This window comes from Cavia porcellus, unplaced genomic scaffold (genome assembly GCF_034190915.1).
Source record: "Cavia porcellus strain 051 isolate PalLab524CR breed Dunkin Hartley unplaced genomic scaffold, mCavPor4.1 scaffold_23, whole genome shotgun sequence".
Taxonomy (NCBI): domain Eukaryota; kingdom Metazoa; phylum Chordata; class Mammalia; order Rodentia; family Caviidae; genus Cavia; species Cavia porcellus.
The window spans coordinates 11,240,448-11,257,377 of NW_026947506.1; the positions used below are offsets into that span (position 1 = coordinate 11,240,448).

The following is a 16,930-nucleotide window of genomic DNA, read 5'->3' on the forward strand; positions in this document are numbered from 1 at the left end:
GGTGGGGTGGGGGAATAACTTCTAAAAATTGCAGTAAGGTTTTTACTGATTGCCAGTTGCATTTTGCAACATCATAAGGTCAAAAAATTGAAAGTTGAACCCTCTTTAAATGGCACAGTATCTATATACAAAATTCAGGCAATTTTATGGGTTTTTAGTAATGTAGCTGGTAGATTAGGTATTGTAAATTGTGTATTATTAGATGTTAAATATTAGAGATAATACCTTATGATGGGATAATGAGAAAATTGTAAAATAATACGAGAAGCCGGCCACTAACTTGAAAGGAGATAAAGCAATATTGCAGGTAGGATCAATTAACAATTCAATTCAATTTCATTTAAATAACTTTATTTCATATATGTTACACTGCACCAAAAGCTTTTTGTTTTGATATTACAATTCAAGTAAAAAACACATTTCATTGAAAAAATACTTCTAAGTGTAAGCTTTTAACATATAAATATACTGCATAAAATAAATATACTGCACAAACTACCAGCCCACAAATTACTGTGTGCATCATTGCTAAAACACATGAGGTTTATAAAAGTATACTTGTAAGTGGCTACAATGTTTTCAGCTCTAGGTAACAGAAAACTTACTTTGTAAAGTGCCATGTTTAATATCTTGGGCTCTGTGTTCCATTTGGTCTCTGTCACAACTACTCAACTCTGCTGATGTAGTGTAAAGGCAGTCATGGGCAAACCATAAAGAAATAGGGTTTGGGTGAGTTTTCCCAAAACACCTTATTTATGAACACTGACATTTGAGTATAATTTTAATATGCCACAAAATATTCTTTAATTTTCAACCATTTAGTAATAAAAATTATAATCAGCTTGTAGGCTACAACATGGGCTCTGGAGCAGATGTAGTTGATGGACTCTAGTTTGTTAGTCCCTGTCCTAGCCCAGCCAGGTTCTACTTCTGAATTACTTGAAAAAAAGTAAAAAAGAAAAAGAAAAAAGTCAAGGCACTAGCAGCAATAAAGTGAGATAATATTTGCTTACCATTTTTTGGCAGAGTAATTCAGGACATGTAAGTTAAAAATTATAATATTTAATAATATCTTGAGTCTGAGACACTGTTCCTAAGTACTTTAAACATATTAACTCATTCCAATCTCAAAGCAATCCTATGATATAAGTAACGCTACTCTTACAGAAAAGGAACTGAGGCACAGAGGGGATGAGTGGCCCACCCCACGCTGGCATTTTGACAAAGGCAGTAGGAGTCCAGAGTTTGTACTTTATGATGCTACGTTGCTTCAACTATGAAAAAGGCAGGGAAGAACATTTAGGACTCATACAGAAAAAAACACAGATAGCTCTTATGCCCTGCTCAGACATCAACAGTAAGGTAAGAGAAATGTTTCTTGCATAGCACTCAGTTTTTATTTTGTAGAGTGCAATAATTTTACTATTTTCAGCTGCTTCAAAAGCAGCTTGTGCATTTGCAAAAATAAATGTCCTTAATTCAAAATTTGGCTTTCCACAGAGCTGAACATTTGACAAAAACATTTTAGCTCCATTTCAAAGAGTTAGGTCAGTATCAATGTATAGATCCATTAACAAGTGCCAAGAAGAAGGCAGAATATATACATCATAATTTAAAGAGTATTGCACGACAGTACATATTAACAACAGGTCACCTGTGAGACAACAGGTCACATCTTCCTACAGGTAACAGCTACTGAACTAAGGTGACATGCTGTACTATACACAGCTAGGGAAGGGTTCACATGCATGTCAAACATCTACGAGTTACATTTGGTAGCATATTCACATACATAAGCCCTACACTAAAACTCTTTATATGTATTCAATGATGTTGCCTGATTACTCATTTTGGCTTTTAAAAAATTTTACATATGTAGACATTTTCAGGTTTCTTTAAAAAAGAAAATGCAACCTTGGAATTTGTAAAATGACTTAAGAATATAAATGCTTCCCTCAGTGCAAATTCTTTTCCTTTTTGGTGAAAATCTTTCAAATATCTATAAAGGTATTATCCAAACATTGATATGACATTCAATGAATATCAACTCTTGATAAAGACATATACTTGCTGCAATCTTTGCAGTTATCTCTGTTGAATTTTCTAACATATGAGAGCAATTTGTGTAAAAAGACTTCAGGATACTCAGGATGCCCTCAGGAATCTCTCACACATGTGAGCTTTTGGATGCACAGTGTTGGCTGTCTTGAGAGAAAACCTGACAATCATTTTAAGAATTTTTCTCCTGTGTGATTTCTATGTTGTGAAGTATGACTCCTGAAGTAAAAGTTTTCTTCATGTGTTACAATTTGTAATTTCTGCCATCTATATTGTTTGATATTCAGTCAAGACTACCATGTGGTAAAAACTTCTCCTTAATAAATGTGTAGAATTTTTTTCTCTGTGCATTTGCTGATATTCCTCAAGGAAAAAGTGTAGTTAAAAAGTTTTCCTTCTTAATGATATGCATCTGTTTTCTCTCGTGAACTATGTGGTTATGCTGAAGGATGAATTCAGACAGATATTCCTCACTCATACTATTTGTCAGCTTTCTGCTTCTGTTTATGTGTCTTCTGATGTGCTGTGAGTTGTGACTTCTGGATAAAGGAGTCCCCACATTCTTTACATTTATAGGGTTTCTCTCCTGTGTGTTTTCTCTGATGTACAATAAAATGTGATTTCTGAGAAAAGAATTTTTCACATTCCTTGCATTCATAGGGCTTCTCTCCTGTGTGAGTCCTCTCGTGTAATCTGAGGACTGAATTCACAGAGAAAGATTTACCACATTCTGTACATTCATAGGGCTTCTCCCCTGTGTGTTTTCTGTGATGTTTAGTGAGGTCTGATTTATAGAAAAAGTGTTTGCCACATTTATTACATTCAAAGTTCTTCTCCCCTGTGTGAGTTCTCTGATGTACTGTGAGGGCTGACTTCTGGAAGAAGCATTTGCCACATTCCTTACATTCATAGGGTTTCTCTCCTGTATGAGTTCTCTGATGGGTTTTGAGGTGTGAATTCCTAGAGAATAACTTCCCACATTCCTTACATTTATAGGGTTTCTCCCCTGTGTGTGTTCTCTGATGTACTGTGAGGTGTGACTTCTGCGAGAATGTTTTCTTACATTCCTTACACTCAAAGGGTTTCTCCCCTGTGTGTGTTTTCTGATGCACCATGAGGTATGCCTTCACATAGAAGAACTTCCCACATTCAGTACACTCAAAAGGTTTCTCCCCTGTGTGTGTTTTTTGGTGCTCCATGAGGTGTGGCTTCTGGTAGAAGGATTTCTCACACTGATTGCATTCATAAGGTTTTTCCCCTGCATGAATTCTTAGATGTCTACTAAGAGATGACAGGTGGTAGAAGATCTTCTTACATTCTTTACATTCATAGGTTTTATCTCTCGTGTGACTTTTCTGATGTACCGTGAGGTCTTCATTTTTAGAAAAGGATTTCCCACATTTACTACAGTCGTAGGACTTGTTCTCTAAGTGGGTATTTTGATGTACTACGAAGGCAGCCTTCTGGCAGAAGGTCTTTCCACATTCATTACATTCATAGCTTTCTATTTGGTGACGAGTTTTCTGAAGTTTTTTGAGTTCTCCAGGCCTATATAGAAAGTTTCAGATTCATTAATGGGGAAAAGTAAGACTTTTAAGACTCTCTCTGTTTCTGTGTGTGTAGATTTTTTTAAGTAACTCTGAGGACCTGCCTCTAGAGATGTTCCATATCCACTAGGTTCACAAGGTTTCTCCACTGTGACTGTTCACACACTGCAGTTTAGCACCAGGTAGAATGAGCCTTCACGTGCACTCTAGCCACAGGATTTCTCAGCTGCCTGCATTTTACTTTGGATAATTCAGAAGAGGCAAAAGATGACTTCCAAGTTTGAATCTGCTGATCCTACTATGGTCTCCTATGTAAAAGGGCACTGCCATTTTGATTACATTTTTTGGGATTCACTCCCGTGTCAGTTTTCCCACATTCAGAATTAACTAACACTCTCCCATTTCCAGTACTCTTATCAAGGATTCTATCTTAAATATTAATTGTTGGGCCGGGGACTTAGCTCAGTGGTGTAAGCACCTGCCTGGCAAGTGCAAGGTCATGAGTTCAATCCCTGGTATCAAAAAAAATTAATTGTTGAACTTACCTTGAATTACCAGCTGGCTTTTCTGGGTTACGTGCTCCAGGATCATGGATATTCCCCAGGTTTTCTACAATGGGATTGAGATTTTAACATACTGCTATATTTATAGAGTTGACTCTTAGGCTTCAACTACCAAAATGAAAGAATTCTCAAATGGAAACTATCTTTGCCCATTTTTTGGGAAAAAATCCATAAAACACTAAAAACTTCTGTAGAAGACACAGGAAGAACTTGATTATAAGCCCAAGCATCCCTGCCACTTTTACAAATGTGACTTTAAAAACTTAGAGGTAAAAGCTAAGACAAAAACAACATGGAACAAAATACACTCAAATGAAAGAACAAAATACACTGAAAGTGTCACTGAGCAGCAATGTGGGAATTCCAGAGAATGGTGTGATCCCATTTAAGGACAATGAACAGCAAGTGGAATGAGAAAAATTAGTAGACAACTGTGTATATTGGAAATATCAGGAAAAATTTAAGTTAGATAAAGGAGCTAAAGTACAGGACTTTCTCCCCTCCCCCCTCACATTTGGCTTGCTGTTAGGATTCCTTTGTATAGTGCTGTCCTCTCACCTTCAGGGGCCACATTTCCAGATGGACTGAGCACTATGTATCCTATATTCTTACACACACACACACACACACACACACACACACACACACACACACAGTCTTCACCTTGTTACTTGCAGAAAGTATTTCACAGGTTCACTTTGGCTTATCTGAATTGCCAGCATCCCTATCCTTGTGCTTTGGGGCCATTATTAAGTAAAGTAAGTATGACTTAAACATAAGCCCTGCAACCCCAAATGGTCAGTCTGATATCTGAGGTGGCTACTGAGTGACGAAAGTAGGCCATGTACACAGCGTGGGTATGACGGAGAAAGAAGTTCTCATGTCCCACACCGGACAAAGCAGACAACTGAATCCATAGAAAGGGAAACTGCACATCAGGGACAACAACGTTACATTCTTTTTATCTATCCACAACCCAGATAGGGACACTAAAGTATTTCTCAGTCATCCATTTCCTCATATTTAGAGGAACAGTACTATAGCTTAGGCTTTCACTCTCTATATAGATGGTTTAATTTTCACCAGATTAGAAAGACCCAAAAATGTACATATCTAAAAAGAAGGATTTTGAAAAAAAGCAGAGGGCAAACCATCTATACAACAGATGCCTTCCCAGTTGTAGCAACTGACATTTGCAATCCTGTACCTATCCTGACTACCAAACCCTATACTTTCAAAACACCATTATCCACAATTCAGCACAAATCTCAAACTTTGCTTTTATATCTGAGCTGCTGTGTCTCTGCTTCCAATTTATGTCATCATCCTTAAAGATTAGATTACTAAAGATTAGATTACTTAACATTATTCTTGGACCTTTTCAGACCACACATATATACATCTTTAAATGCACGAAAGTAGCCAGGCGTAGTGGCATATGCCTTTAACCCCAGTACTTGGTAGGCTGAGCCAGGAAGATTGCTGTGAGTTCAAGGCCAGCCTGGCCTAGAAGGGAAGACCCTGTCTCAAAAAACAAAAAAAGAATAATGCATGAAAATAAAAGATTCTAAGCAGAGGTTTGAGGTTGAAATTTCATAAGATTTGTGAAGAAAGTGATAGGGACTCATATAAGGTTAACTTGGATACACATGAAATAAGTTTCTATGCATGTGAAACGTGTCACAGAATGGTAAAGTGGAGATGAGCATGTTTAGGGCCTAGAAGGACAAATAAGCTGCTAATATCCAAGACAGGACCAGAGACTTGTTCTTGATAAAAAAAAATTAGTTTAAATATATACCACAACAGTGAGTCAGCATTAGTTTACCAGGACAGGCCAGTGGCAATATAAATCTGCTATATTACACAACTGCTTTTGAGAATTTAAAAATTTGGCTGGATGCAGGAGTGATTGCCTATAACCACAAGCAAGTACTTGAGAGGCTGAGGCAGGAGCATTTCTGCAGTGGCCAGCCAGTGCTATACAGTGAGTTATTTGAAGGCTAGTATGAACTGTATAGTGAGACCCTGTCTCAAAAAAAAAAAAAAAAAAAGATTTGTTCTTGATCGTAGGAAGAAAAGGGTGAGATCAATGGAACCATGTTGTAAGAAGGTAAAATATGGAACCAGGATACAAATAAGACTAAAATGGAGAAGTCAGTTTTGTCTTGTTAAATCAAAAGTCATTCTTTCAACAAATATCTAGTGAGCAACAAATAGGTACTAGGCCTTTTTCTTGATCCTGGCAAAATGTCAGTGCAAGTATGTCAGTGCAAATGTCATAAAAACATTTAAGGAAGCAGTTTGGTGTCATTTTGGCATCATAATACCCCAGAAAAGGTACAGTAGTTTTTTTTTTTATTGGTACCGGGGATACTGCGCACTTGCAAGGCAGGCGCTTATGCTGCTGAGTTAAATCCCCAGCTCAGTACAGTAGATTTTAAGAAAGGTAATCAGTACTTCATGTAAAAGATAAATGCATATTGAAAGATCAATTGCATTGAAATAATATAATGGATGAGCAGCTTATTGATTTATAATAGTTAAGGTTTAAAGAGAAACTATGTAGTTAAAACTGGTATGAAAAATAACAAAGTCATGTTACTTTAAAAGTGGGAGATGTCATTTGAAAACACATCTACAACTCAGATTTTAAAACTATAGTTGCACACTACAATGATAGAGAGTAACTGGGAATTCTCTAGAAAAGCAGAAAATCTCAGGTAAGGGAGAGATTCTTAGGGAGAGATTAGATTTCGTATACAGGAAAAAGAACTAAATTTATTTTTTAAATGTATAGCAAGGAAGAATTTAAGTAGAAAGAACAAAAATTGGGAACATGATTTAAGATTCTAAAATACACAGATAAGGTATCTGCAATCATTTCTAGACTACAAGGAATTCAGAGAGACTCCTCAAAAATATTTCAAAAGGCAGGAACACCAACCCCTTCTGATAACATGAGGTATAACCTGTAACTCACCAGAGGCCTTGCGACGTGGAAGTTTCACTTCCTGTCTCCACGGCTCTTTTCCTTGCTTCAGCTTCAGGATCACATTTGACTTACTCACACGGTAACCTATTAATTGAAAAGATAAGAAAAATGATACAAATTGCTTGGAATTTAGAGACTCTGTAAGGAAGTACAGATTCAGGAAAGCAATGAAGACCCCACTTAGGACACATATTTTGCTAGTACTCAAAATGGATTCATTATGTTCACCCTGAAACAAAGCTAATATCATTCGATCCTAAATTCGAGCAACAGGGAAGAGAAGGAGAAGCTACTGGTAGTTCCATATGGGGAAGTCTTTCTCACCTATTGAGACCAACTGTCTGTAATTCTCCAGCATCACATGCTTGTACAGGGCTTTCTGAGCAGGAGTCAGTAATTGCCACTCTTCCTTGGTGAATTCCACGGTAACATCCTTTAATGTCACAAGTCCCTGGAACAACATATTTCAGTTCAATCTGAAGTGAGTGGTGACCAGGGAAAGAGTACAACCAAAAAGAAACTAAGAATGGGGTATAGCTTGTTGGTAAAATGTTTACCATGCATGTACAAGGCTCTAGCTGTGATCTCCAGTGAAAGGAAGACAGGAGGGATAAAGAGACAATGGGAGGGAAGAAGAGGAAGGGAAGGAGGGAAGGAAGGGAAAGACAGTGAGGGATACATACTAAATTAGACCCTACTATACTGACAGTAGAATTTATGCAGTCCAGTATCCTGTACCCTGCTTCATAGATAGGTGTTTTGTTCAATACGTGTTTGCTGAGACCCCACCTCTTGGGTCTATAACTTTGCTAAAGATACAGAGATAATAAAAGCAACTATTCTTGTCATCAAACTTATGTTATGAAAGGGGTCAAAGACATAAATCCTTGCAGATAATGTGTATAGAAGGTGCTATGACAAATACATACTAGATACAAGAGGGACAGTTATTTGCATTTTGTATTATGTTTCATTTTGTTAGCTAGTCAAATAGATGTAAATTTTAGGAATAAAGAGTACATCATTGGCAAAATAAGGGGATAAAAACAGCCCAAAACAAACAAACAAAAAGCACACCCAGATTCTAGGAGCGCTATTATTAAAAAAACAGAAAAATTAGAACTCAAAATTTAAACAAATGAATGTAAAATAGTACAACCACTGAAAAAACAATAGAGTGGCTCCTCAAAAGTAGCAAACAAAGAACTTCTGTACAGCTCAACAATCCCACTTCTAGGTAGATATCCAAAGAACTGAAATCAAGGACTCTTACTATGCAGTTCAGGCTGGCCTTGAACTCGCTTTGTAGCCCAGGTTGGTCTTGAACTCACAACGATCCTCCTGCCTCAGCCTCCCGAGTGCTGGGATTACAGGCATGAGCGACCATGCCCAGCATGAATGCCCATCTTCACAGCAGCAACATTCACAACAAACAAAAGGGAGAGCTAGCTCAGGTGCCCCTGAACAGTGAACATACTGTGGAACAGACAATGCAATAGTATCCAGCCTGAAAAGGAAGAAAATTTGGACCTGTGCTACAAACATGGATGAAACTTGAGAAGACATTACACTACATGAAATAAGCCAGAGAAAAGCAAACACCATGAGATTCCACACACATAAAATGCCTAAACTAGTCAAATTCAGAGACAAAATAATGTAGTAGGTGCCAGAGGCTGGGGGAAAGAAAAGAACAGAGAGTTTGTTTTTGTTTAATAACATGTAGGATGAGAAAAAGCTCTAGAGATGAGTAACAGTGATGGCCACATAACAATATAAATGTACCTACTGCCACTGAATGAAACATTAATGAGATTAAAATGGAAAATGTTATACTATAAACATTTTACCACAATTAAAGACAAAAATCAAAGCCACCCAAACATATTAAAAATAGCTATATGAAAACTGAAGTTATAAGTCAGCAAGATTTAAAGGATTAAGGTCTTGGAAGAAAGGAAAATCTATTGGAGTAAGTCAGATACTGCTGCTTTAGAATTTTCAAGGCATTTCAAAGTTTCATAGCCAGGATGAAGTCAGCACAAAACAGCTTAGAACAGGCATCTCTAGAATAAGGAAAAAAAATCTAGTTCTGAGTAGAATATACAGTGTCAAAAAATAAACTATCTCACCCCAATGAAAGAATAAGCCCTTTATATAGGAAATTCTAAGGTCTCTAAAATCAGAGAACTGAGACGGATGAACAAAGGCTGAAATTCAGATCAGGATACTTCAGCAGAGAAAACAACTACTTTCATTTCTGGGAACAAGCTGGAGAAAATGAACTCTGAACAGACTTTTAATGTTTGCTTGTGGGTTTGAATCTGTGAAAGTCCCAGGCACAGAGCAAGTCAACAGTGACCGCACCATCTGCTCTTGATATTACCTGGTGACTAAGTGGGATTTTATATAGAAGAGGTCTCCAATAGAAGCTGCCTGACTATGGGACAGTTTTACTTCCTCTCAAATATCTCTAAATGGTCAGTTTAGTCCAAATGGGGAAGCAGTTTCTGGTACCCAACAGGAGGCTCCAGAATACATTTGGATGCTCTAAAATACAGATACCCACCAGTTATTCCCAAAGGGCCTTGCCTGAGTCCAGCAAACTCCAAAAGCTAGGAGCGGCATTCTGGGTGGGGATACCTCAGTGGGGAAAGCACTGCTTATCAGGCAGAAAGTTCTCAGTCACCCAAAGAACAGCTAGTGGTAAGGCTAAAATGAGGATGGAGTCGTTGGTGTCACAACCCAAGCCTTAATACTGCCTCAAATCAATGGAGATCAGTGAGTTGAATCTTAACTGAAGTCCATAGCCAGCTCAAATCTGTCAAGCTTCCATAGCAACCAGAGAGAAAGGGCTGTACCATTTTTCTGGTGTTATTATTTACCTCCATTTTTAGAAGAATCTACTGTTCTTCTAAACACTTCTTCTAGTGTCCAACATTTAGTAATAAATTATGAGACATTCACAGAAGTAGAAAACTGAGTCATATTACATAATGGAGCCAAGTGGAACAGACCCACAGATAATCTAGGATGTTAGGATTAGCAGATAAAAACTTTAAAGTAATTATGATAAAAATCTAGTAAGACAGATGATATAGGTCAAAGGATGGGAATATTTATCAGAGAAAAAATTAAAATATATTATCAGAAGTAGATTTCATGAGATTATGGAGAATGGGTAGAGCAGAAGAAGGGAACTATAAATTGGAGAAAATCAGCTCAACAGAAATCATCCAAAAAGAACAAAAAAATCCCAGTCTAAATGCAGCATTTGAGGCATTTAGAATAATGTGTGTGTGTGTGTGTATATATATATATATGTATATATATATTTCAACATTTATGTGACTGGAATCCTAACAAAAGAGAATATTTGAAGGATGAGTACCAAAGTGTTTTTGTATATATGTGTGTAAATGTTATGTAGTATAAGCTGGCCTTAAACTCACTATACAACCCAGGATGGCCTCAAAATTTCTGTGATCCTCCTGCCTCAGCTCCTGAGTACTGAGATTACAGGCATGAGCCACCATGCCCAGCTCCAAGTATTTTGTAAAATAGTAAAAGGCAAGGCAAGAATCTATAGATCTTTATTAGGCTCTAAGAAGGATTAACACAATCATACCTGCATGCATCACTTTTTAATGTTAAAAAACTAAAGTGCAATTATGTTCAAGGGAATAAGAAACCACACAAGACAAATATATCCTAAAAGTGCAGAAGCAAAGAAAACTTGTTACCTAGTTTTGAATTCAAGAAGTATATTCTTCAAAAATCAAAGTGAAAAACATTTTTAGAAATTCAGTGAGTTTGTCACTATTAGTACTGAAATGATAAAATAAGTTATTTAGGTTTATAAAAAAGATATCAGTGAGATAAATCAGATCTGCAGGAAAGAATAAGGAGTACCCAAAGGATATATATAAAAAACACTATTTGATTTATGCACATGTGAACATAAGTTTCTTTCAAAAACTGGTAACTATTTAAAGCAAAAGTAAGTATTTACAGTTAAAAATATGAGAAGTGAGCTGTAAGAGAAAGGTCACAAAGAGTGAAGGAGTGTCAAGTGAATTATGCTATTGAAAATATATTTCACTTCTTATGAATAAAGGGTATATTATTTGAAGATACTGAATAAGTTAATTGTGTATATTGTAATTTCCAGACTAATCCATAAACTAACATAAAAATAGGTTTAACTGTCAATAAAGGAGATATAATACTCAAATCAGTTTTGAATATTGATAAAATATTGATGAAGTTTTCATCAATATTTCAGATAAAGAAGACTGAGGTTTCTACCAGCAAACTCTCCCTAAAACAAACAAAATAAAAGCAGTGACTATAAAGGATGTCTTCATACAGAAGAAAGTAGCCAACAGAAGTTGAAAGACAGAACAAAGAGAAGTAAAAGAATCCTACTGTGGCTAAAATGGCTATGAACAAACAAAAAATTTCAAGATCTGCAGCAAACAAAAAACTTGAGGCCTTGGTAATGACAACTGCACTCAAAATTACTCCAGAGGAGAGCTGGGTCCCACAGTCCAGCTGCTCAGGAGGAGAGGGGACAATCACTTGAGCTCAGAAGTTAGCAGCTGGGCAAGCGTGAGATGGCCTCAGGAAAAACAAACACAGGTTCATGAATCATTTCTCCCGTCATGGACCATTGACTAGTTACTTTCAGATCCTAAGTCAGGGAAAGCACTGTGTGAATTCTCCAGTGAATTCTGGATAAGAAATATTTTATATGAAAGATAAAATTATGTTCAAGAATGATTAAAACAGGGTCGGGGATACAGCTCAGCAGCGCAGCACATGCCTGGCAAGCACGAGGTCGATCCACAGTACCAAAGGGGGAAAAAAAGATTGAAACAGAACTGCAGGGTCTGCTTTAAATAGATTCTGTTCAACAGGTTAAATTTTAGCTCCCTCTTATTTTTTTCTCCTTCCTTCTAGTTTTTTTTCCCCACCAACATGCGTAATGGCTGTGATCCTGAATAATAACAATATGAAGTCTAAAATTCACCGTGAAGGCCCACTGGTATTACGGTAATAACTTTTCAAAAGGTGACTGTGAGGATTATGTGAGAAGACGAGTACTTACCAGAGAGGTGGCTACTTAATTGATAATCACATTTTATTGACAAAAAACTAAATTTTAAAAGGCAGTGAGCCAGGTATGGCGGTATACACCTGTAATCCCAGTACTTGGGAGGCTGAGGAAGGAGGATTACCAGAAATTCAAGGCCAGCTAGCGGTATAGTTTAAGGAAAGCCTGAACTGCATAAGGAGACCCTGTCTCAAAAAAAAAAAAAAAAAACTAAAAATAATGCAGGTTGTGGTGGTACCTGCCTATAATCTCAGCACTTGGGAGGCTGGGGCAGGAGGACTGCCATGCATTTTGAGGGCAGCCTGGGCTACATCAGCAAGTTAAAGGCCAGCTTGTCCTACATAGTAAGATCCTGACCCAAAAAACCAAAAAATAAATAAAATAAAATAAAGCATTGAAGGTTACAGAAGACAGCATTCATTCTGTGGGTAACGGTAAGGATGACATCAAAGAAGTGCAGTACATGCGCTTCAAAGGTACTTGTAATTTTCACCTCTTAAGCATGATAGGGGATGCACTGGTGTTAGTATATTTCCTAAATTGTATATGTGCATTAGGTATAGTCCTCTGTATAAAGGATAACTTTGACATTTTTTCAGTATATGTGCTGCAAAAGTGAGCACATCAAATTTTTAAGTGAAGGTAAAACAGTTCTACAGCCTAAAAGCCCTGTATCTCCCATGCTCCTCTACTTCACTGCTTTCAGTCTCATCAGTCTCTCCCAAGTCTCCTCTCTCCTGTGTCTAAACTCACTTTGGAACATGGCTCAGCGAGACTGTACTGGCTGTTCCTCCCATCTAGATTACTCTTCCTTAGATACCTACCTAGCTCCCCTTCTCAGTTAACTCAGCACTTTCCTCAAACACTGCCTTTCAGAACGCATTCCCTAACAAATCTACAACCCATTTCTCACTTCTTTATATTGTTCCCTCCTGTCAAACTACTTGAGTTTGCCTCTGAGCATATGTCTCAGAAATACTACTCACTGGAGCTGGGAACATAGTTGCAGCACAGCACCTGCCTGGCAAGTGTGAAGTCCTGAGTTCGATTCCTGATACCCCCCCCACCACCAAAAAAAAAACAAAACAAAACCAACAAACAAAAAACAGAAACACTACTCAAATGTTGATGCATTTTATTAAATATTTTAAAAATTGTACTTGTAGTCTCAACATCATCCTTCCTAGAAAAGTCTTTAGTAGGAAAGTCTCAGGTTCATAATGGAGGACACAGGCTATCCAAAAATCGTCATTTTTTGCCCTAAAGCTCAGATTTTAACACTTGCAAAAAATACTGTTGAGTGTGGTCAACACACCCTGTAATTCTAACACTGAGGATCTCAAGTTCAAGGCCAAGCCTGTGGTACCTAGGCCAACAAAGACAACCTGTCTCAAAAGGAGGTGTAGCTCAGTGGTAGTATGCCCCTGGTTCAATTTCCAGTACTGAAACCAACAGTGATGTTTGCTTTAAAGTGGCAGGCTCACTTTATCACTTTTGAGAAAATGCTGAATACAAAAGGATCAATAACCATAGCTTGTTTACCAGTTGTTCAAGTAAAAAAAAAAAGGTTAAAAAATGACAATGCATGTGCACAAGTCAAACAAATGCTTGCCTAACAACCAATCACCACGGTGCAGAATGCAGCAGAAAGGTTTTATGTGAACTTCCCATTTTGTTGCATGCAGTCTACAAGCTTTAATTTTGTGACTTGAACAATTATTTCTAAGATGGCAATATGTAATCCATTAACTAGTGATTTCCTACTGCGCATTTTTTTATTCTGTAAATCTGTATAACTTGTACCCCTTCACTGTTTTTTTTCTTTCTTTTCTTTTCTCCTTAAATAAAAATTAAAAAAAAAAGTTGCATACTTGCGGGTCAAGATTTAATACTTTTTACTGTTTCCTTATGGATATCGTTAAGTGAAATTTTTACTAAGTCCTTTGGAGGAAAAGAATTACAATAAATTAATGTCATTGTCTTCACTCATACCATACAGGCAGCAATCTCTCTACTATTGCTTTCACACCATCAGGGCAAAAGGCAGTTTGTACCTTAGTACTAAAAGTTCTTACCTCACAGAGCCCTCAAGGAGGTCTTAGTGCTCCCAGCACTCAGCAGATCACACTTTGTGGACAGCTGCTGTTTCATTCAAGCAGTATTTTCTGCCAGTGTGATTTTAATTATTTCTACTTTTCTAGTTTCATATGTAGACTCTTTTAAAAAATTCATTAAACACACACACACACACAGAATGAAACAAAGGGCTAAAAACATGACTCACTTTGAACTTGTTCATTTTTTGCTGATCTTGGGAAAGGGTAGAAACTATGAGGCCAGAACAGGGAAAGCTGGAAGAGAAAAGTCATAAAAGACAGTGTTTTGCAGCTCCACGAATCACCTGTGAGAAATTTCCACACAACATTTTAGTAAGATAACCTTCTAAAGAATGTCCAGTTGACCCATCTGAAAGAACAGGAAAAGATAATGAAGTGCTATATAACACAATCTGTCATTGATGACTCTGACACAATCTTGAATTTGGGACATTTTTGAGTGAATCTAAACATTTCTTTCTTATTGGCTGTTTTGAAACCTATGTATCTGTTCACTGAATAACAAATTAAAAAGCTAAACCCCGAATAACAGGGTTAAATAAGGCATATAATATATCCAAATATGAGCCGGGGCTTGGGGGCTTACGCCTGTAATCCCAGCACTCAGGAGGCTGAGGTGGGAGGATCGTTGCGAGTTCCAGACCAGCCTGGGCTACAAAGTGAGCTCAAAGCCAGCCTGAACTGCATAGCGAGACCCCGTCTCAAAAAAGAAAAAAGAAAAAAAGGAATATATATCCAAACATGGAACTCTTGTCTGGCATCATAGATGCTGCTGAAGTGAATATTTTATTGATACTAGAAGCTTTTAAAATTATGTGTGATAATTTTTTCTATTAATGTTATAAACCCATAGTTCGAAAATCATTTCAAAATCTTCAAAAACCCTTCGTGTACCATTATGATCTTTTAAAGCGTTCATTCACCCACAAATCTAGACAATACCGAGGAAGTCACTGTCCTCCCAAAATTCAGGTTGGGTCTGGGGTAAAATTTGATAAAGCCTTGATAGACTCTAACATGGTCACCTAATTGGCTGACACGGACACAGATCTATCTTCTAAAACAGCAGTTGGCACCAGAATCCCAAACGGGCACTTCACGTGTGCAGCGAGACAACTAGCTATCATAACGATGCCCTTTTCATAAGCAAGAGACACCATTATCGGTTTGCCAGAGCAGCCCAGATACTACGAGGATGAATATAGTTATTACGATTAAAAAAAAATCTTCCATTTCCTCTCTCTAGAAACTAACTTTTGGCCTGGATAGGGCTCTCAGCTTCTCAGTAAAACTTAAAAAACTGAAAGCTCAATCTAGTTTGGGTTTATTCATTCAGCACTCCACATCCCCTGCGTAAAACTGATGGGTGAGCCGGAGATTCCGGAGCCCGAGCGCTGCGTGGCGGGGGTCGCGCTGTGCGCACCCCGCAGCTGGGTCTCGCAGGCGCCAGGCAGTCGCAGGCCCCGGGGCCCAGCGAGGCTTGGGAGCCTGCGGGGCTGCAGCTGCTGCAAACCGCGAACTTGGACGTGACACCGCCCGGAAGGGTCCCGCGGCCCGAACCTGACAGCGGTGGGACGCAGCGACCCGGTGACAGCGCGAGCGAGCAGCTCACCTTCGCGACAGCCGCCGCCCTCCCCCGGCCCCACTCCCGGCAGCGAACCCCGGGGTCACCCCGTCGCCCCGACCCCCTCTCCGCGCCGAGCTACCCCTCTTTCCCCTCGGCCGACCTGTCCCCTCGCTGGCAGCCTGCGGCAGGGGCCTCGGACACACCTGCAGAGCCTAGGCTCCCTCGGCCACCGCCCTGCCCCGGCGGCTCCTTTGACACCGGAGCAGCCGTGAGCCCCCGGGGCGCCGGACAAAGCCTAGCCCAGGGCGGGGGCGTCGCGCACGCGCAGAGCTCGCGGCCTCCCAGAAGACCCCGCGCGAGGCTGCCTTGCTGGCAGCGGGGCCTCTGCTCGGGATCTGCGTGGGGGTCGCTAGGGAGACTTCTTTCCGTTTAAAAAAAATTTTGGCGGGGGAGGGGCATTCTCCAGACAAGGTGGACTGGCGTCCAAGTTGAGGGCCGCTGCGTTGACTCCGCGCAAAGAAACGGATCGTGATTCTTCAGACACTTGGGCCTGAGCTCTTTTTGCAAAGAGCCTGCAAAAAGCGATCCATCCAAGAAATGAGGTGTTTATCTTGGTAACCTCCAGAATGGTGCAGATTATAGCTGAGTAATGTGATAAGTCAAAATAGAGGTGAGTATCACACACACCACGTCCCAAAAGAAAAACAAATGCTTACTATAAGGTATACAGGCAACTCAGGGTTTTACACAAATCCCAGCGTACTATTATAGACAGCAAAGTTAGGTAGAAATATTACAGTGGGTCAGGGCGGGGCCCGCCAAGGATTCAACGCAGAAATAACACTTTACAGCTGTGGTTGGACTGCATTCCTTGAAGGCCCAGCCTCAAGATAAAGATGGAATGCCTACATCTGCATACCTTCCTGAAGGATAAACAATAACGATCTTCTACATAGATATCAGTCTC

The 16,930-nt window shown here is 38.9% G+C and overlaps 1 protein-coding gene across 3 annotated transcripts; it reads right to left on the reverse strand.

Annotated features, from left to right (window-relative positions):
- Positions 1 to 334: 334 nt before the first annotated feature.
- Znf25 (zinc finger protein 25) lies at positions 335 to 16,701 on the reverse strand. Of its 3 annotated transcripts, none has more exons than XM_063233578.1 (6): positions 16,680 to 16,701; positions 14,564 to 14,630; positions 7,488 to 7,614; positions 7,152 to 7,247; positions 4,151 to 4,214; positions 335 to 3,606 (listed from the first exon to the last, which is right to left on the reverse strand). In XM_063233578.1, exons 2-6 carry the CDS (start codon positions 14,576 to 14,578, stop codon positions 2,538 to 2,540), a joined length of 1,371 nt encoding a protein of 456 aa, XP_063089648.1. In that variant the 5' UTR covers positions 14,579 to 14,630; positions 16,680 to 16,701; the 3' UTR covers positions 335 to 2,537. The 3 variants fall into 3 exon arrangements, with proteins under 3 accessions (XP_063089648.1, XP_003466143.1, XP_013004029.1); XM_003466095.5 differs by lacking the exon at positions 16,680 to 16,701 and adding an exon at positions 16,124 to 16,357; XM_013148575.3 differs by lacking the exon at positions 16,680 to 16,701 and adding an exon at positions 16,167 to 16,356.
- Positions 16,702 to 16,930: the final 229 nt, after the last annotated feature.

Excerpts from the sequence above, each read along its gene's own strand:
- Znf25 (XM_063233578.1), bottom strand. Across the intron at positions 7,248-7,487 it reads CAGACAGTTGGTCTCAATAG|GTTACCGTGTGAGTAAGTCA; the intron begins GTGAGAAAGACT and ends TTCAATTAATAG. Across the intron at positions 3,607-4,150 it reads AAGCCAGCTGGTAATTCAAG|GCCTGGAGAACTCAAAAAAC; the intron begins GTAAGTTCAACA and ends CTTTCTATATAG.